This window comes from Epinephelus lanceolatus, chromosome 4 (genome assembly GCF_041903045.1).
Source record: "Epinephelus lanceolatus isolate andai-2023 chromosome 4, ASM4190304v1, whole genome shotgun sequence".
Classification (NCBI taxonomy): domain Eukaryota; kingdom Metazoa; phylum Chordata; class Actinopteri; order Perciformes; family Serranidae; genus Epinephelus; species Epinephelus lanceolatus.
The window spans coordinates 33,763,281-33,785,697 of record NC_135737.1 but is presented as its reverse complement, the minus strand read 5'-3'; the positions used below and the strand labels follow the sequence as shown (position 1 = coordinate 33,785,697).

General features: G+C 42.0%; 2 protein-coding genes across 2 annotated transcripts in view; both read right to left on the bottom strand.

Moving 5' to 3' along the window:
* Window positions 1-1,424, bottom strand: part of pid1 (phosphotyrosine interaction domain containing 1) — a 45,037-nt gene extending 43,613 nt beyond the window's left edge. Inside the window, exon 1 of the mRNA XM_033630348.2 lies at window positions 1,256-1,424. Within this exon, the coding sequence (XP_033486239.2) occupies window positions 1,256-1,285 (30 nt within the window). The 5' untranslated portion in view covers window positions 1,286-1,424. The remainder of the gene's footprint in view (window positions 1-1,255) is intronic.
* A 6,633-nt stretch (window positions 1,425-8,057) lies between these two features.
* dner (delta/notch-like EGF repeat containing) overlaps window positions 8,058-22,417 on the bottom strand; it is a 98,707-nt gene continuing 84,347 nt past the window's right edge. Inside the window, exons 8-13 of the mRNA XM_033630414.2 lie at window positions 20,058-20,291; window positions 12,100-12,222; window positions 11,892-12,005; window positions 11,116-11,247; window positions 10,760-11,006; window positions 8,058-9,421 (exon numbers count right to left, since the gene is read on the bottom strand). Coding sequence (XP_033486305.2) covers window positions 9,310-9,421; window positions 10,760-11,006; window positions 11,116-11,247; window positions 11,892-12,005; window positions 12,100-12,222; window positions 20,058-20,291 — 962 coding nt within the window. The 3' untranslated portion in view covers window positions 8,058-9,309. The remainder of the gene's footprint in view (window positions 9,422-10,759; window positions 11,007-11,115; window positions 11,248-11,891; window positions 12,006-12,099; window positions 12,223-20,057; window positions 20,292-22,417) is intronic.

The window sequence follows — 22,417 nt, the reverse complement described above, 5'->3', positions numbered from 1 at the left end:
AGGGGCCCCTGTGCAATTGCACTGTCTATATTTACGCCCCTGACTTCACCTTAAAACATCTGAACCTTGCAGCCACATGACTGTTCATGGGGCTGTTTGTCTTTTAGTGTAGTTAGCTGGCAGGGTGCAGTGAGTGGAATGATTCACTGACTTACATGCACTTCCCAAATTTACTTAAGCAACGACGGGCTACGGAAAATGTGAGATGCACGGTGACTGGATGACACTTGTTGAGCCTAACAATGACAGTCACTGTGCTCAACAGTCACTAACAGCTCATATATATTAGACAGACTGGTGTCCAGTGTGTGATAGCAGGCCACATTATTGGATGTTAATTGAGGAGTAGGGGGGTCATGCAGATGCAGGCCTGTAACACCGGAACTCTCGCTTTAAATAATTCGTGATCCCATCTTCTTGACGCCTGGGCAGAGGAAGGGATTGTGCAAGTTCACTTGGCAGGCAGTGTGCAGGCCGACATCTGGAGAGCATTACGTCTGCAGGAGACGTGAAGCCAGGCTCGGTGCACGGCTTGCCCCTGGATATCAAACTACGTGTCATTAACGCTGCTTTTTTTTTGCCCTATTTCTTAACAGGTCGCAGGCGGCAGGTTACAGACCACAGAGATTTCACACGGGAATGCAGAGGAAGACAGAAAGATTACGCATCCTGATGTGAAGGAAAAATAACAACAGGAGCAGGAGGCCTGCAGTTACACTCTGTGGGTTAGTGTGAAGGTACAGTTGGCTCAGACAGGCCTGTGGGCCAAAGAGGCGTTTAAACACTACATGAATATGCCTTTGAGTGATATTTACAGACAATCTCCAGAGGTGGATTGGCACAGGAATGCAGCGGAGGCAGAAATTGTTGCACTGTACCCCCGGCGGCTTGCGTAACGTGAATAGGTGCGTTGAAACGTATCACAAAGATACACAGATAGGCGAAGAAAAAATGACTCTGAGCTGGTTTCTTACACTTAAAAGACGACTAACAACACAAAAGGGAAAGCCGGAGCTCGGAAAACATCTGCAGCTGCTCAGAAACCGTACCAAGTGTGTCCAGGCTGGAGCCATGCACAACACGGCGGGTCTCAGTGACTGTTAACACGGCTGAACCGTTTTATTTACCGCTGCCCTGTCGACAAGAAGCGTTTCTCTCTCACTCACACACACACACGCACACACATATACACGCGCGCGCGCGCACACACACACACACACACACACACACACACACACACACACCCGGGTCTTACCTGCAGTCGCTCCGACGCGGGTTGCCACATATTAGCAGAAGGGAAATGTTCTCCGTCTTGAAACTACAGCTTGTGCTCTTTTCGTAGTCCGGTTCACATCTGTTCGCTTTCACGGCTTGCCTCTCTGTCCTCCTTCAATCTGGACTGGTCGGAGATGAAGGATGTGTTGCTCCGCCTGGCTGTAGTTCACACAGCGGCCAGCAGGTGGAGGTACCTGCGCTGTGGCTGCCTGGCTCACAGTGAGGCGTTCAGGTGCTCCAGGGAAACGAGGCGACGAACAGTGTGAAAGGGTGGTTTGTATGGAGGGATATTGGTGCCTCAATCCTCAGCGAGATTTTGAGCACAAGAAAATGGTATTTTGCAAACTCAAAATAATAATAAAAATAATAAGTTATATTTATATTGCACACTTGTAGCTATTTTGCACATTCCTTACAACCTCTACCTCACTTCTGACTGTGTTGTAGTTTGATCTTTTTACTCCTGCAATTTGATATTTTTTATTTTATTCCTGTATATTACTTGTATATTTTAAATTTTAGTATTACTCATTTTTGTATATATTTTATATTTCCATATTCTAATGTCCAAATACTGTTTGATTACTTGCTGCTGTAACACAAGAATTTCCCAGTTTGGGATCAATAAAGTACTATCTACCTATCTATCCACCTACCTATCTATCCACCTGTCCACCTACCTACCTACCTATCCATCTATCTATCCATCTATCCTTCTACCTATCTATCCATCTATCCTTCTACCTATCTATCCATCTACCCATCTATCCACCTACATACCTACCTATCCATCTATCTATCCATCCATCTATCCACCTACATACCTACCTATCCATCTATCTATCCATCCATCTATCCATCCATCTATCCTTCTACCTATCCATCTACCCATCTACCTATATATCAATCTAACCATCTACCCATCTATCCATCCATCCATCCATCCATCTATCCATCTATCTATCCACCTATCTACCTGTCTACCTACCCATCTATCCATCTACCTACCCATCCATCCATCCATCCATCTATCCATCTATCCTTCTACCCATCTACTCATCCATCCATCCACCTATCTACCTACCTACCTACCTATCTATTCATCTATCCATCTACCCATCTATCCATCCATCTATCTATCCACCTACCTACCTACCTACCTACCTACATCCTCCTGAGACCTGAATGTTTGTTCGGTATGCATTTCTTTAATCACACATTTTTATTGCAACATAACTAGCCATAAATAGCCAATACAACATTTCATAGTTCACATTGAGTATTTGTACCACCGCCCTCCTCCCTCCCTATCACCATCACCCCTCCACCAGCCAACAGGCAAGTAATACCTGCACAGACAGAGCAGTACTTTTGAGACAAAAGGTGTTTCAATCCATATATTTCAATCAGGAGAGACACTTTTTTATGGTGAAAAGAATATTTATTAACATGAAAGAATGAAAAATGTGAAAAGTCTTTGGCAATTACATCCCGTAGAGATGGTATGATTTAAGGAAGGTGATGAATCCATAGTCAAATAGGGACATACCATACTGTGACTTTGGTATGCATCTTTAATTTCTCCTAGCTATTTGGAATCAGTAGGAATATAAATATGAGTTATGTGGTCAGACCTTTTAGTTTTGTTAAATCTCTGGCCTGCTGGAAATAAAAGCGTGAACCAGCTTTTCAGAGTCTGACTGAGACAAGGAGAGTCTAACTTTTGATATATTTCTGAGGTGATAAGTCTCAGAAATATTAGAAATGTGCTTCTGGAAGTTAAGATCAGTGTCTAAAATCACATCCAAGTTTTTGACATGTTCACATGGTTTTACAGACGGGAGTTAACAAAGATTGAATTTCTTTCCTCAAAGCCTTTGGTCCAACTAACAAGATCTCTGTTTTGTCATGATTAAGCTTTTAAAATTCTTCACCATCCAAAGTCTAAGGGCCGTTTCATAGTCAACGCGAGCAAGCGAAGCACTTCCTTTCATAGTCAACACAATGAACACAAGCAACGCAGGCGACACTTGAAATGCAATACACTGCTCGCGCAATAGGGGGTAGCAGAGTCACCGGTACATTCGGCTAGCTAGTACTGCTATTTTATTAGAGTGCAGGGCATTAGAATTGTCATATAAATGTGGGTGTGCCCGTACGAGTTCGCAAAGTTTTTCCTCCTCGCCCCCGACATTTCATTCCTGCTTCTGCTGTGAATAACAAAAAGTGGTTAATTTCAAGTACGTCGCTTGCATTATCACCCCCGCTGGGAACGCATGGTATTACACACGTTGCTGCGTCGCAAATCAAAAAAATGGACAACACATTTTGAGACCTAAGTGTGCATCATGGCGGCCAATGCGTCTCGATGCGTCCCAATGCATTCGCGTCTGCGTGCCTTTGCGTCAAACATATGAAACGGCCCTCAGGAGGTTGACATCAGCATGTTTGTAGCTTGTTCCTCTTCTCCCCAAGTGGCCAAAAAAAATACTGCTTTAAGTGCATCTGTGAATCCATCCATCCATTTTCAACCACTTATCCAAAGCCGGGTCAGGGGGCAGCACGCAGAGCAAAGTATTCCAGATGCCCCTCTCCCCAGCAATGCACCTCCTGGGGGATCCTGAGGCGTTCCCAGGCCAGACTAGATATGTAATCCCTCCAGCGTGTTCTGGGTCTGCCCCGGGGCCTCCTACCAGTGGGACGTGCCGGAAGACCTCTAAATGAAGGCGCCCAGGAGGCATCCTGAGCCTATCGTGACACATTCTGTGTCATATTTATCACTTTAAAAGGTGTATTACTGTGTGTAGAAATTGTCAGTTTCTGTTTGTCAACAGTATCGCCAGTGAAAGTGAAAGTGAAGGCCAACCCCAGATTCACTCTCATTTTGGAAAAAGCTTTGTCTGCTTGATGTTTTGCCAAGAAAATAAGAGAATACAGGCAGATGACAAAGTCTCTGCAGAAAAATACACCACCACACACTTCTGGGGGGTCATAAGTGATGACTGCGAGAGATTCATTTTTCTATGAGTCTACACCTTTATTTATTTTAGGGTAAATACCACCTGGTATACCTCTAAGAAAAACACTTCTTTGGTAATGCCATGGCAGAAAATTAGCTGCTAAAACAACTGAGTAGCTAAACATCAAAACACACACCAGTACCCATATTCATTAAATGTAAAATCCACAGTAAAGACTTTATGATTTTTTTTCATCTGGACGACAAAATGCACCCGTAATGATCCTTAGCATGATTATAAAGAGGACTTCAAGACCTCAGAAGATTAGTCATGCAAACCAGCGCAACCAGCCAGAGCAGGAATGCAGTTAAAATGGAAATAATCACATAAAAATCTAACATAAATGGCATGGCATTATTTCAGTGGCTAGTGGCAATAAAAACGTGGTTAGTTTAAATATTCCATTCTCATAATTTTCAAAAAGGCAGCTAAGGACAAAGTCTTTGCTGGATTGCTACAGTCATGCCCACACATTTTGATCTCCTTAAGCTTCTCAAAAACACGTTGCACCAGAAACATTCATTGCGCCTGACTGTTTTGAGCTGAAATTGATTTGTATGACCTTGTTATTCTAAAAGTGCGGTCTGGGAATGTACTGAAGTATCATTCATTATTTTGTGGAAAATGTTTAATGAATTAATATTTCTGCTGCCAAAATGTTGCAGGCTACAAATGTTAAGTATTGGATAATGAGTGTGTATTTTCTGAAAAGAGATACTGTTTGTAATGAAACCACAACCCAAGAGTGAGAGTTCATCAAGGTGGAGGCCTTGAAAGAGACTGAGAATATCTAACAGACGATGTGTTTTGGGAACTGTGTCAAGTCAAACAGGGAATATTGACCCTCCAGGGCAAACAGAGGGCAGAGGTCACGCACAAGGCCTCCAAAGCAAACCAAAGGCAAAGGTGAGAGCCATCAATAACATCTGGTGCTCCTACGATGTGTGTATGTGCAGATTGCACACACAAATAATATATGTAGGTGTGCTGAACGACATGACTCCGCAGTCTCAGTCTGTATTTAGAGATGTTTACATGGGGAACATCTGGATAAAGCCTGAGGTCACTGAGGGTGTTCGCATTACAAACACTCCATAAAAGGGCTTTCCCACGGCGGACGGTCCAGTCTGGTGGGTATGACCTTGGGACACAAAAACAGACTCTGCAGAGATTTTTTCTGTTTTGTGTTCACATTATAAAAATAGGAGCAATGCTTTCAAGACAGTTTAATCATTTCAGCCCAAAATGTATTGTGTCAGTTAATCAAATCTGAGTTCAGGGAAGATTCTACTTTATTTTAGTGATTCATGTACAAGAGGCTCCTGCAGTTCGCCCAGATACACGTTGTTTTGCACAAGTCCTTGTTTCCCGAGCCTGGTCTCACTCCGAGGTCGTCGAAATCTGGCTCTTGGGCATTGACTTGCGGCGTCAGAAAGCAATGAAAAAAGGCGTCCTTTAGCTTCAGCATGATCCGCAGCCAGTTACCGTTAAAGTTTAACATCCCCCAGCGGTATCAGGGGGAAATGCAGCGGGACAAGGACGAAAGTTAAGGTGGTCAAAGTCTGATTGGCATGGGCGGGTCCAACACTCACTGACTTTCACCCAAGAGAGTGGTGTTTGTGTCCCGTAACATTCTAAAGTCAAACCCTGTTCTTTTTCCTAAAGCTAACCACGTGCGTTTGTTGTTGAAGGAAGAAAAACGTCAATTTGTGGTATTGTACCGATGTAGTGCGTTTATTTTGAAAGAGACTGTAAACATTAAACTTCCTGTTAAAATGGAAGTGTATCTTGAAAGAAGAGAACTTGACACGTGTTCCAGTTATTCATTTCCATATGATATTCTGTGAAAGCCACAGGGAGCCACTGGAGAGGAGTTGAAGTGCTGCATGCAGCTAAGGAGCCGCAGGCTGCCCTCCCCTGCTTTAAGGTAACTACTCATTTAAATTCATGCAACTATTGTACACATTTCCCCAATAAAATAAATAATAGTGATTTAAATCATCTCATATTGTACTCTTATTTATCGTTTAAAACTAGTGTTAGAATTTTAACTGGTAAAATTAGGGCTGGGTGTCAAATTATACATTTTTGGCGCCGACTGAAATGTGTCCATAGCCAGCCATGTATTGGATTAAATTTAAATTGGACATTTTAGGCCATTTGTATGTGGTACATTTGAGAAGGTTGGCTTCTTTTCTTACATGAAAAAAGTGTTGTTGTTTCTGTATGTGCTGAAACCCATCTGTTGTGTTGGCACTAGTATTTAAAGCTTTCAAATTACATCCCCAAATGATGCATGCATAAAAACAAACAAACCAAAAGAACCAGCCCTGGTGTACTGGATGCTTTGTTGACCCGGACTAAGGCCTAGTTTAGAGGTAGGCAACCTGCAGCTCTGCAGCCCCTCTCCAGTAGCACCCTGTATTTTTAACATTTTAATTTTCAGTTACGTGATGGCCGTGCCCACAGCCACACAAAAGGCTGAATGATTCACATACTCACCCACACCAGTGCCACATGTACCTTTACTTTGCAGTCACTTAAAATACTGTTTGTATACTGTACTAAACTGTTCAAAGTTTTTTAGGACTTTGACAACACAGTTTTCTAGATGAAGCGCACATTTAGTTTACATTGTTTTGCTGTTTGCTTTTGTAAGTTATTAATTCATTTCTGTTTGTCTTTGAGTTACCTGAAGTCACCTCCTGGTTGAAGATGGACAAAAGATGGGGCAGAGGGCGGAGCCTGATTTTATGCAGAAGGCCATCCTATGGACCAAACCAAAAGCTGTGACATCATGGGGGGGTTAGCAGTTTCTTTGTGTTAGTTTTACTTATTGCCTATGTAAGTTCTCTCCTCTGTGTTTAATTTGGTCTGATCAGCCAACATATGTTGCCCCAGTGTGTCTTTCTGTTAGATCTGTTTGTGAATGTCTAGTTTTGTTAACCTGAGTTTTTAGTAGAGATTTGTTTTGTTGACCTCTCTTGATTCTGTAATCTTTAGTCATTTGCTTTATAAAACATATTTTTTTTGGGGGGGTAGATATTTTTTGAGCTATAAACCTGTGTTCTTTGTGCTTTGACTGCTTGGTTCATGACAAGTTATCATTTTTGCAAATGTAAAGTGGCTCTTAAAATTAATTTTCTCATTGTATAAATGCCTATACACCGGATAAAAATATGTTTAAACATTTCGTCACTAGAAATGTGCCATATGTCTACAGTCTCCTATTAATTGTGCTGTACCTCAGTGGCGGTGGCTGGTGTTAAGTCTCTCTAGCTGGACTAGTTATGGATTTCAAGTCCAAAAAAGTAAAAGTCTGGGAGTAAAAAGAGAATTTTATAGTGTGGGGACAGATTTGTTTGCTTTTACCAACAATGCTGCAGCGTTTAAGTACCTAATGGTCATAAACAGCAGACTGCAGAGTAGCCACCTTGTGGTTAAACACATTAATGAATGCTTATTTAGACCCATTAGTGATGTGGATAGGCTAATTTAGACTTAATAGCTGTAGACCTAATAGACTTAATATGTTTTGCAGCTCCAGATTTATTTACTTATTTATTTTTTGTGCCAAATATGGCTCTTTTGAACATTAAGGTTGCCAGCTGAGAATTCTACATACATGAGTGAAAATAAATCACAGCAACATCTAAGGTCATTTACAAAAAGCAGTCACCACCACCTGCTGTTGTCGCCGCAGAAAACAACAACACCACACTCAGCCAGAATTCACACGAGACACCAGACGAACGCTGCAGATTATGTTCACTTGAATCTTTATTGTTTACATCATTCAACATAGATAATAGGTAATCATGTGGTCGCTGTGTTTCAAATGAGAGAAAAGAAATCAGAGGATTAGCTGAGCCTATTGGTAAAACATTGCTTGACCTTGAGAGGAACAACACAGCTGCACGGACAGAGAGTTTTCCACTGGCAGGACACAGAAGCACATATATTCTGGAGTAGATATCATCCCTCTCAGTCTCCTCTTCTTCTCCCCCCCCCCTCCTCCCCCCTCTTCCTCACCTTAAAGCCAGCAAAGAAACTCTCATCCAGAAACTATTCAACACTGTCAATACTAGAGGTGAATTTGTACACTGGCATAAACAGGTACACTGAGTTAAACCAACTATGTTTCTGTGAATTGAGAAATATACCTACCTATTATCCTAAATATCACTGAAATACATACAGTAGGATGGTAGGGTCACAGTACTCCAGTAAACCCACTTTCTTTACTAATCATACACCATTGAGAAACTTGCATGTAAAGAACAGGACAATATGTATTTTTAAAAAGAAAAACTCTGTGACTAGTATTTTATACATGTGTGTATTTGATCTACTAACCATAAATTACCCAAAGGAAATATTTGGCACAATCCTGACAGAGAGAAATACAACTGCAATGAAAAAACAACAACCAAGTACAAAGGATTTTAAAATAATGCAAAGAGAACATCTAATCTAACCATGCACGAAGTAAGGCAACCTACTGCAGATTTTTTTTAGATATAGAAAAAGATACAGTGTATGCACCGAGAGGAGTGCACCTATTTCTACCACACCTGTAAGGACTGCTGTCAGCCCTGTCTGCTGAGTTTACAAATTTAGGCTCATGGGTTGCTGGCCCTGCCGACAGACAGACAGTCAGTCTGGTGCAGACTAAAGTCATCGCTCTTGTACAGCAGAGGTTACTGGCAACGTCGCCCGTCGGCAATAACTTAATGCAAAGTATGCTCTTATGCTACAATAAAGCCTTATCATTGACTTTGACAGGAAAATAGATGTATCAAATTCCCGATTTGTTCTTTTATAACTACTGAGTATGTTTTGGATTTTTTTTTCTCCGCTTTACATTCAATTTTGTTTCGCTGTTATTTTTTTTTCTTAAGAAATACTTCGTGATTTATACTGACTTTCTCTATATATATGTGTGTACGTGTGTGTATGTGTGTGTGTGTTTGCATGTGTAGATGTGTAGTGTACAGCTCGTGATGGTTGTGTTTTACAAATCTTTCGTCTTGATGAGGGTAACCAAAGGCTTGTCGTCTGGACTGTAGTCTTCGTAGGCGATGGGAGTGGCATCGTACATGGCAGGCCTGGACTTCTTGCCAAATCTAATAAGAACGCATAAAAACAAACAGTTCATCAATATGACATCATCAGTACAGTTTAGTGATATGGTGACAAATGAAGAGCAAACAGTAACTTTTGTTAAAGGGCACTGCAGCGAACAACGCCACTCCCAACCCCCAGGCTTTGGGCCAGTGGGCTGACTTTCATCTGGCTCCTCTCCTGAGACCAGTCTGGTATGGTTGAACCTACCTGGGGCCACAGACCCCCTCCCCCAAGCATAGCTCCCAGGGTCTAAAGCCCAGTTCAGACCAAAGATTCGGGACGAGACTACAACTACTTGCAAAGCACCGTTCTGCAACGTTCTGGCGGTTCGCACCAATGCAACTAGATGAGATGTTGTATCATCTCTATGCAACAGCTCTGTACATCTGTTCTGATTTCCAGCTTTTTTGGCTTATTTTGTGGCTGAATATAATTTGTAGCTTCGTAAAATATGAATGAGGATAGTGATAGTGAGATACTGGCTATAGCTGCATTTGTAGTAGTGATGAAACGGCGAAGAACATAAAGAAAACAAGCATCAGATGGACTGTACTGATAATGAATATGCAGCAATAATATAAGTTAGCAGTGCCAATGAGTTAGTCAAAGAGAATGTGTGGGTGGGGGGCTTTGAAGCCAATTTTCGTACTGGCCAAACAGTGGTACTGCAGTTTCCGGATCTGTCAAATGATGCCATTGAGCTCAAAAAGACTTTCTCCTATAGACTTACATTGGGGGAAAAGATGTCTATAAATCAGTAGAGAAATTTTTGAAGCCTCACAACCTCAGAGAAATGACTTGTTCTACAATCAAGAATGAATCCATTCAGCCTGATAACATTACAAGAGACGCAAGATTAAATTATTTCATACCCATTCAAGTTAGCAGAGCGCTAAACCAGAAGTCAGCTGCTGGGCTGACAGAGGGCCCAATGATGCGGAAGCAGCACCGATCATCCCGTTAATTTCACAGAGCAATTTTGACTTCATGCAACTGCACCGAGCTTTCATAGGAATGAACGGAGTCCCACTGCCAATGCTGTATCCAGGTGTCTTAATACATCCATGGTCCAGAGCAACAGAACTGTTTTCAGAGGCGTAGCAGTGCTCCACATGACTCGTAAACTGACTTGAGCTTGACACTTTATTCTGACTATGGAAACAGCCATTGACTTCCTCACTTGTTTTGGCGTTATCACATGGTCCACAAGCTCCAGAAAAAAAGAGTAAGTAGCGTTTAATTTAAGATTGTGAGTAGCAAACTGACCCTAACCCACCGCAACACTTCTGTAACTTCCTGTTAGACTTCAGTCAATACATACAGATCCTGTGACTTACCTGGCATGACGGATGGAGGCGATGGCGTTGCTGAACTCGCTATCGATGCTGCGGCAGTTGTAGAACTCCTGGTAGGCGTGGCGTGATGAGCCCTGGTACTCGATGCGGCTGATGCGGCAGATGCCCACGATGAGAATGATGAGCATGAGGACAAAGGCCACGCACAGCGCTCCGATGATGATGTAGAGGGAGTGGCGGGGCATGTTGGTTAGGGTGACTTCAGTGTGTGCTGGCTTCCACTGCAGGTCTGAGACACACACACACACACACACACACACACACAGAGGCATGTAGCTTTCCTCATGTCAGACTTCAGATTAATAGCTGAACTGGAGTTTTCTGGCAGGCTGACTTACAGATCTCACAGCTAGGCCCCACCCACCCAGGATGACAGTGACAGGTGAAGCCATTTGACTGGTCAACGCAGGTGCCTCCATGGTGACAGGGGTTGCACTCGCACTCGTTGATGTCAACCTCACACTTTTCCCCTGAGTGGACAGATAAGGCTGCGTTCAATGACAAGTAGAGCAAAAAAGTCAAGAGCAGAAACTGAGGCTCTCAGTAATCTGACTCCTGATGCAGTTTTTTTTTAAACCACAGGAACAATTTAGGGCTCAACAGCAAAATGCAGACCTTATCTTACTCTACATTTAAGGGACAGTTCACCCCACAATCAAACTTCTCCTCTTACCTGTAGTGCTATTTATCAATCTAGATTATTTTGGTGTGGGTTGCCATTAATGTTCACATCTCGCGCTGTCTCAAGCATTAGTCTCTCATCCATTAGTAGATCCTCGCATCCTTTTGCACAGTGATACGGTTGGTGGGTTTAGTTCGGTAGTTCATGGACAAGAGACTCATGCTTGTGACAGCGTGAGATGTAAACATTAACAGTGTCCTCCTCGGCTGAGCTGTAATCTTAGCTAGTTCAGTGGTGCTAGGGGAGCTAGGAGAACATGCACACTTCTTTTTGCGCAGCGATAGCGTTCGTGGGTGTAGTTTGTTAGACAGAAAATAGTTCCTACATGAAACTGCTCACAACAAAGTCTGTAGATTATCCTGAGTAAGCGGGTCATGGTTTATACTAATAAGCACTTAGTCTACTGCTGCTCATCATGGTGTCAGTGCTCACCCTGGTATCCAGGTGGGCAGACACAGGAAACGTTGAGTCCTGAACTCTCACAGTGGCCTCCGTTCTGGCAGTGCATCTTCAGACATGGATCCTTGTAGATTTCACAGTGTCTGCCTGCACACACACACACACATGCACACAAAGCATGTCATATGTTATCTAACACACAATAGTCTCTATAGAAGTAAAGCTATGAACACACACATACCTTCAAACTGTGGTGTGCAGACACACTCATAGGCGTTGATAAGGTCCCTACAGGTGGCGTAGTTCTGGCAGGGGGCGGACAGACATTCGTTGTACTCCTCCTCACAGTACAAGCCATGGTAACCTTAATGGGACACAAACATGTCTTTATGCTATAGTTACAGAATTAAACATGTCATTTTGCTGCATTGCTGATGCACCCAATGTTTTTTTTAACCTTTGAATGACTTACACTAACTGCTGATGACAGTCAGAGAGCATTTTCAGCAAAAACCCTCTTCTAGATAAATAAATATACTGACCCTCAGCCTAATTCTCAAATCTGCATGTGGTGTGCCATTTGGCGGTGCTGTGGGACTTGTATGTCTGTAAAACAACCACAACCATGGACTTAAATCATCATGAAAATTAAGATTAGTTAAAACTTTCTCTTTTCTTTTTGTGCAAGTCCATGTGTCGCCTTATTTAGTGTGTATTTGTTTCATTGTGGAGCTCCTACATGCATTTTTGATGTACTTCTTCACGACTCACCCTGAAAAACTCAGACAAAAATGCACAATGGCTGACATTGCAACAACACATCTTTCAATCTGCCTAGCTGCAAATACAACACCAGTTAACTAGAAATACCCATTAATTATTCACTGACAAGTACGTGTAAATATATGTTGTGAGCCCAGTGTTTTGCAATTGAGTTTTAATAGCATTGGGCAGAAGGTCAACTGACATGCAGTGCACTGTCTTTTCCATAGGATGGCAGCTGTGTACTGAGGCAGAATGAGCCTGCAACATCTGAGAACAGACGATCAATTATTTTCCTGTTTCTGCAACAATATTTAGAAGCTAAAACAAACAACTGGAAGCGTGATGTAAACATTGTGACTGCTGCAGTTTCTGGGCTGTTTAATGTAAATCCTTACTATCTGTCCTGTGTGGGGGGGCATGACACTGAAGCCTTTATTTCAAACACTATACATGCAGTGTATCTGAGTCCTGATGGACTGTGTAAAGCACACACTGGGCTTTCTAGTGATGTAACACACATGGGGGTGTGAACAACACAACGTATATTCTGTCTTTTCAAAATGGGGGCAATTGCAGCAAACACATTTTATGTGTCATGCTGATCAAATTTACAAAGATATATTGTTTCTGTTCTTTATAAGGATGTTGTATTGTATTTATAAGAGTCACAAGTGTATGTTTTTATTTTATTTTTTTTTAAACATATTTTAATAATGTTTTAGGAGTTTTTCCAACAATGAACCCGCATCCGCCCCCTCCCATCCCCCTCATCTGAGGTTAAGGAATGGCGATAAGAGCAGCAACATATCAGTTAACAATAAGATTAATGACTGAGGTACATTAATGTAAAGCAAAGGGGAGTGAAAATACATTTATAAAAAAATAAAATAAACAATAAAATAAAATAAAATTAAATTAAATTAAAATACAACAAAATAATACCAAAAATATAATAATTAAATATATATATATATATACAGTACAGGCCAAAAGTTTGGACACACCTTCTCATTCAATGCGTTTTCTTTATTTTCATGACTATTTACATTGTAGATTCTCACTGAAGGCATCAAAACTATGAATGAACACATGTGGAGTTATGTACTTAACAAAAAAAGGTGAAATAACTGAAAACATGTTTTATATTCTAGTTTCTTCAAAATAGCCACCCTTTGCTCTGATTACTGCTTTGCACACTCTTGGCATTCTCTCCATGAGCTTCAAGAGGTAGTCACCTGAAATGGTTTCCACTGCACAGGTGTGCCTTATCAGGGTTAATTAGTGGAATTTCTTGCTTTATCAATGGGGTTGGGACCATCAGTTGTGTTGTGCAGAAGTCAGGTTAATACACAGCCGACAGCCCTATTGGACAACTGTTAAAATTCATATTATGGCAAGAACCAATCAGCTAACTAAAGAAAAACGAGTGGCCATCATTACTTTAAGAAATGAAGGTCAATCAGTCCGGAAAATTGCAAAAACTTTAAATGTGTCCCCAAGTGGAGTCGCAAAAACCATCAAGCGCTACAACGAAACAGGCACACATGAGGACCGACCCAGGAAAGGAAGACCAAGAGTCACCTCTGCTTCTGAGGATAAGTTCATCCGAGTCACCAGCCTCAGAAATCGCAAGTTAACAGCAGCTCAGATCAGAGACCAGATGAATGCCACACAGAGTTCTAGCAGCAGACCCATCTCTAGAACAACTGTTAAGAGGAGACTGCGCCAATCAGGCCTTCATGGTCAAATAGCTGCTAGGAAACCACTGCTAAGGAGAGGCAACAAGCAGAAGAGATTTGTTTGGGCCAAGAAACACAAGGAATGGACATTAGACCAGTGGAAATCTGTGCTTTGGTCTGATGAGTCCAAATTTGAGATCTTTGGTTCCAACCGCCGTGTCTTTGTGAGACGCAGAAAAGGTGAACGGATGGATTCCACATGCCTGGTTCCCACTGTGAAGCATGGAGGAGGAGGTGTGATGGTGTGGGGGTGTTTTGCTGGTGACACTGTTGGGGATTTATTCAAAATTGAAGGCACACTGAACCAGCATGGCTACCACAGCATCCTGCAGCGACATGCCATCCCATCCGGTTTGGGTTTAGTTGGACGGTCATTTATTTTTCAACAGGACAATGACCCCAAACACACCTCCAGGCTGTGTAAGGGCTATTTGACCAAGAAGGAGAGTGATGGAGTGCTGCGGCAGATGACCTGGCCTCCACAGTCACCGGACCTGAACCCAGTCGAGATGGTTTGGGGTGAGCTGGACCGCAGAGTGAAGGCAAAGGGGCCAACAAGTGCTAAACACCTCTGGGAACTCCTTCAAGACTGTTGGAAAACCATTTCAGGTGACTACCTCTTGAAGCTCATGGAGAGAATGCCAAGAGTGTGCAAAGCAGTAATCAGAGCAAAGGGTGGCTATTTTGAAGAAACTAGAATATAAAACATGTTTTCAGTTATTTCACCTTTTTTTGTTAAGTACATAACTCCACATGTGTTCATTCATAGTTTTGATGCCTTCAGTGAGAATCTACAATGTAAATAGTCATGAAAATAAAGAAAACGCATTGAATGAGAAGGTGTGTCCAAACTTTTGGCCTGTATTGTATAAATATATATATATATATATATATATATATATATATATATATATATATATATTAAGAGAGGGGAACATTTATGTGTATGTTAATTTTAAGCTTTTCAAAAATACACATTTTAACCCATGTCACTAGTGGGTGACAGTGGGACACATTTTCACCCAATCTCCAAACTTCAGGAAGGTCTGAGTGAGGCAGGAAAGATTTTGTTGAAAATTAGAGATAGAGTCACACACAGATTATTTGTCTTGTAAACACACTCTATGTTTGACCAGTTAAAAGCAAACACAATAATTACAACATTAGATTTCTTAAAAGTAAATTTAATTACATAATGTTTGACTGTAATGTAATGTACTATTTGTGGAAAAGTCTGACCCAATGTTCGCTGCAAGGTACTATTCAATTTAATTCAATTTTACTTAAAAAGCCCAATATCACGGGGCGTTGGTAGCGTAGTGTATAGTGCCGGCGCCCCATGTACAGAGGTGATGCCTCGCTGCAGCGGTCGCAGGTTTGACTCCGGCTTGCGACCATCTCTGCATGTCACCCCCCGCTCTCTCTCTCTCACCCCCTTTCACTCTGTCCTATACAATAAAGGCAAAAAAGCCCAAAAAATAATCTTTAATTAAAAAAAAAAAAAAAAAAAAAAAGCCCAATATCACAAATCACAATTTGCCTCAGAGGGCTTTACAGCATACGGCATCCCTCTGTCCTCGGACCCTCGCAGTGGATGAGGAGTATCTAAATCTTCAGTAATTAGGCTGACAGACAGTTGTGACATATGTAAATGCCCTGATCATTTGATGTACCTTCATATATCTGCTCACACACACAGCTTCACTTCAGAGAAATGCTCCACCCTCACCAAAATCACCAGAAGACCAGCATCTCTTGAGTCCTCCACTACATGACTACTGTAGCAATCTGTTTTCATTAGCTCCGCTCCTTCTTTCACTACATTTCTCAATTGGGTCCCAGTGCTGACAAAGTTTCAACAAACCCTCCCTGGGCCTTGGCTAACGTGTGTTTGGAAAAAAGGAGAGAGGGGGAATTAATGAGGAGCCCAGTTAGAGCCTCTGGGGTCCTCTCTGTGAAATGCCAGTGAAATGTCAAGTGTCTTTCCAAGACTCTGTCTGCTTTCTGTAGGCTGGCTGTTGTGCTGGCAGCTTCTCATGTGAGCTGGATTACAGGAATCTGGAGGACGGATCCTTCTACATATCAGCTCCCCAGCAGCCTTCTTTCACACAGCCAGCGGGCATTTACACTACACACACACACACACACACGCATTAACACTTGGGCACACAAACTACTGTATTTATGTGGGAGCACACACACACACCAACTGGCATCCTGATGAGGTGGAGAAAAGGTCAGTATTGGTCCAAAACATTGTGTGTGTGTGTGTGTGTGTGTGTGTGTGTGTGTGTGTGTGTGTGTGTGTGCGTCTGCAATGTTAATTACAAATCACCAATTTCACCAATCCCATTAGACATGGCGGTCTGAGTGGAGACATTTGATTGGATGGCAGCATCTGCTCAGCCAGCATAGTCACAGACACAGACACAGACAATTGATAGGGAGCCCCCCCCTCTTTATACACACACACACACACACACACACACACACACACACATGCGCGCGCAACTGCTTCACCATGGCAACCAGACAACAGAGGATGAAAAGGGAATGAGGTGAGGTAAACGGCAGGAAGATAAAGATGAGGAAGGACAAAGGGACAAGCAGAGGAAGAAATAAAATATGAAAGAAATGCAAAGTAGAGAAAAATAAAGCTGTGCTGAAGAAAATTTAAGATATCTGAATAATTGGAGAGCCACGGACGACCGCTCTGCTCGCCAGGACACAGCCAGAGTGAAAGCATTTGAATAAACAAGAGCAACGTGACTTGTAGAGGGATTATCAATTCAAGCAATAACTCTTAGAGTTCACATATTTAGGAAACTGTTTCTCGGGTTTGACAAAGAGCTAGTAAAAAGCTCATGCATCATTCAAAATCCAAATCAATGAGCGAAAGAACTGCTGTGTGGCAATTCGTCTGGGTCCTGCAGAGACCTGTCTGCACAATAAATTTACTCTTGGATACTAATAAAGAAACCTTGAACCTTGAGACTAAGCTATCAATATATGTAATCATCCTGGTTTAAGTCATACCTATGAGCCATACTCAAAGCCATACATACAACAAAAGAGGCCACTGTATAGGCTTCTGATGCAAGAGAGTGAATGGGAGGATCAGGTAGGAGATCCAGATGGTGATTGGATTATACATTCAACTGACAGACGGTATAAACAGAGAGCAGTCGGGGCAAAGTGTCAAATTATGTTTATGGGCCGCTGGGAAAGTCATCTATCTCACCACCCCAGCAAGGTAATTGCAAGACAATGGATAATGGTAAGTCATCATTCCACCCAATTGATTTCATCACAGAGGCATCGGTGCGAGCGCCATGATCGTCTCGTCTAAAAATATCTCATCATTCAGCCAGACGATATTTACTGCCACTCTGAGTCTGAGCCCATGCTAAAAGTCACCGTCTCTTTACTTATCACTAAGCTTGATGTGCTGGTTGTAAAGCCAGATTTAGAGTGGCGATGGATTCAGAATGAGATTCAGAGGGGACAGTATCTTATAGCTATGGATAGATATCTGAATGGGAGTATTGGGCCCAAAAGGTTTGAGGGCTCTGGGTTCCCAAAAGCAACAGCTTCTGCTCAAAGTAACTTATATTAACATTTTTTGGTTGAAAAGTCCAAGTGATGAGCCACAAAGTGAGGATCAGATTCTTTAATACTAAGTATCTTTTCAATACCAGGTCTGATGCATTTGTTTTTTTTTCTGCTTGGTGGACATATAACCTGCACCACAGGTTTCTTTTGAAGGTTCTCTATAGGATGTTGTATAATATTTGTAGAGGCAGGTGTCAGGGTGGATCAATAGTGGTAGGAAGCTCTGGGAAAAATCTGACAGGCTCTTATCTCAGCATGAACAAAATATTTCAGCTCAGGAAGTCGTTTCAACCAACAGCACAAATTTATCCTGCCAAGAAACACAGGAAGAGAAAGATACAAAGCAACCCTGAGTGATGCAGACGGGTAGCTGCTCTGACAGGCAGGTGAAGATCAGAATCAGAATCAGGTAAGTGAGACCTTCGCAGCACAAACACACACACATGAATGGATTAATGAACGGGCCTACCAGACACAGACCCAAGGGCCTAAATTGTCAGAGGCCACCCCAGCCTTCATTTGCAAAATGTCACTTAAATTAACACATGCTGCAGGAAGAGACTCAAAATTACCTCAAAGAAACAGAAAACAACTACAAAGAGGCAAAAAAAACAACTACAAATAGATGCAACACAGCTGCAAATAGGCAAAAAGAGACTCACGATGATTACAAAAAGGGCTTAAACAAACAAAGAGACAGAAAACAACTACAAAGAGATGAGAAAACAGCTGCAAAGAGGCACAAAGATACCCATGATGACTATGAAAAAGGGGCTACACAAAGAGACACGAAAAGTCTATAAAGAGACACAAAACAACTACAAAGAGATGCAAAACAGCTGCAAAAAGGCACAGAGAGACTCATGGTGACTATAAAAAGAGGCAAAGCAAACAAAGAGAGACAAAAAGACTACAAAGAGACACAAAACAACTACAAAGAGATGCAAAACAGCTGCAAAGAGGCACAAGGAGAGCTGTAATGACTATGAAAAGGGGTAAAAAAACCTGCAAAAAGACAAAAAATGACTTCAAAGAGATGCAACACAACTGTAAAGAGACAGAAAACAACTACAAAGAGATTCAAAAGGACAACAAAAGGGGCAAAACAAACAAAGAGACACAAAATGATGCAAAGCAGCTGCAAAGAGACAAAGAGACTCATGATAACTATGAAAAGGGGCAAAACAAATGCCATGAGACAAAAATGATTACAAATACATGCAACGCAACTACAAAGAGACACAAAACAACTAGAAAAGGTGCAAAACAAACACAAAGACACACAAAAAGACTACAAAGAGATGAGGAAACAGCTGCAAAGCGGCACAAAGAGACTCATGATGACTATGAAAAGGGGCAAAACAAACGCCATGAGACAAAAAATGACTTCAAAGCAATGCAACACAACTGTAAAGAGACAAAAAACAACAAAGAGATTCAAAAGGACAACAAAAGAGGCAAAACAAACAAAGAGATACAAAATGATGCAAAGCAGCTGCAAAGAGACAAAGAGACTCATGATGACTTTGAAAAGGGGCAAAACAAACGCCATGAGACAAAAAATGACTTCAAAGCAATGCAACGCAACTGTAAAGAGACACAAAACAACTACAAAGAGGCACAAAATGATCACAGATTCAAAACCACAGAAAGATGTGTAACAAAGAGATGCAAAAACAACAAACAGAGCAAGACTTAACTGTCTCTTAATCCACCCATGCACATACACTAACTGCATCTTTGATATAAGTTCAGACTCTATCTAACCAGTCCCATGGCACTTACTGTACATCATGTGACACTGAAATAGATACTTTTTAATATGTATAAAAATAATGGGGGGGTAAAATTGCTGTTATGGTCCACGGATTCATAGATTAATTTAAATTTGTATCACATCCTCTTTATATTACGTAGATACTGTTCAACAAATAATGAAATCGGGGTGAGCTGTCCCACCTCTAGCTGACTTTGGCTAAATTTGGCTCTTGATACCCACAGCGCTATGACATCAGCAGTCCGCAGCACCCTAAGTCCTCCACTAAGAGCAGCAGTCACTGAGATGACTGACACTGCGGCTCACCTGGGACACACAGGCACCTGTAGCTGTTGCCCACGCTGCGACAGACCCCGTGGGCGCAGGGGTTTAGGGCACAGAAGTCCACCAGCTGGGCGCATGTAGGGCCGGTGAAGCCTGCTGTGCAGCTGCAGCCGAACCCCAGGGGGCCGGGGCCCTGGGCGTAGCATGTCCCGTTATTGTGACAGGGGCTGGAGGCGCACGGGTCCACCTTCTGCTCACATGTGGCACCCTGGTAGCCTGTTAGAGGGAGAGGCAGAGACAAGGGTGGTTAATAGTGTGGCAGAGAGGAAGATCTAATGGCAAAAATGATAGTACTCATATGTCTAGAAGAAAACACAACCCTTTGGAAAGCTGCCAGTGGTCGTGATATTATTTCTTAGCGGTCGTATCAAATAGAAAACATTAAACAACACGTACAGCACAACGCTGAGATGCATTGCAGGCCTATTGCCAATTCTGCAGGCGAGTCAGATAAATCTCTTCTCAAGTTTCATCATTTTTAGGCTTCAAATGAACCAACTTGCAACAAGGTGTCCAGAGTGGCACAGCAGAGGTTGTGTTAATGCAAATCAGGTGGTGCAGTGTGATTTGTGACATCCATTCTGGCATGAAATTGCACCTACTCTCCTGCCCACTAAAACCACCCTTTAATGCAAATAAGTTCACAACCACAACACATACCACTAATGTGACCCACAGCTGCTTGTGGTATGTTTGAGAGTATTAATCATGAATCATGTGGTTATTATCTCTGGCAGGCGTAAACCTGTGCATGAGAGTGTGTGTATCCGTCTGTTTGCAGCTAATCTCACAAACTACTGGTCCAGTTAGCCTAATATTTTGTGTGCACATTTATGACTGCTCAAGGATCTCTCATGGCTGCGGTGATTCATATTTAGTTGAAAAACCTGTTTTCAGCTGACAACAACAAGACGTTCCATCTGTTGCAGGCCACATTTTGGCCGTTCAGCATGTCTCAGAGCTGATTTCCATAGAAATGTTTGGTCTTATTTTGAACCAGAGCATCTGCAGATGAATTCCATACCCGATATGTTATGATTCACTAATGTTAGGCACGATACGAGATGGATAAATCCCCATTTTGGTTATCTCTACTGCCATCTTAACTACAACTGTGGACAATTTCACCGGGTGCAGCTGTGCCATGCACCGGCCGCCATGTCTGTGACCTGGTTTTGCTTTGTCCGCCACACAGCATCATATCACACTGGGAGCATTTCAGGAGCAGAGCATTTTGCCTGCCTGATTTTGTAAAGTTGCTGACCTTGATATTTGTGCTTCTACCCTCGATAAAGTACGTAGGCAGTTAAATGGTTTGTTTTTGTCTGTTTTAATTGTGTTTATTGTTATTTCCTTCTTTGTCGTGCTGTAGCCTGCAGACAAAGTTAATACCACTGAAGTCCAGTTATGAATAAAATGGATCAAAGATTTGTGGCTGTGTCTAAGTTATTAAAAATACATTAATCCTCATAATTACATTGTATTTTTATTTCACACGCAATGCTTGTTATGAAGTGTGTATTTCTTGGATGCCTATAAAATGCGCTTTTTCTTTGTCTAGAGTTGCTGTGATCAGCTTTGATGGCCGCTTGGTCGCCTCGTGGAGATCTGCACTCTACTGAGTACACTTTTCTTGTTTTTTTATCTGCAGCCTCTTAAGTCACTTCACTTAACTGACAAGCTGTGCACACATGCTTTATTCAGTGTGGGTGCCTTAATTAAATCTCATGAAACAGTACAAGGGTGAAAAAATATGTACACAAATTCCCTGCTTGCACAACTAGCACAGTAATTTATTCCACATGGATTCAAAGTTGTACAGCGCAGGTCTGTAGAAGTGTAAGGAGCAACCACAGGATGACATTCAGTGTTTTTCTCAAAGCAAAAAAAAACCCAATTCTCTCTTATGTAATGTACACAGAGTAATTATACGATAAGTGCATTCAACAAGAGTGCACAAAACTATCCTGTGATTTTTTAGACCTTCAACCAAATGATCTTTTTTTCTAGCTTCTGCTAGTCAGTGTCATTTCACACACAGCCTGATTATGGTTTATCAAGGCCTTAAAGGAACAGTCAAGTCAACAGACATTTTGGGAACTACGCTTCCTCTTGTCGAGAGCTGAGAATATCATTACCACTCTGTCTGTGAGTTTAGTATCCAGAGCAAGCAGCAACCTACAGAGCTGAATTCAAGTCAGCAGAGAAGGGCCCAAAACTGCAGTTCATTGAATGGCCACTTCAGGCCGGCTCCAGAAACCAGTCAATCCCCACAAACCCTCATGTTAAAATTACAGCAGAAATAAACATGTTTACAGCCTGGTACAGAAAATGTTTTTGGT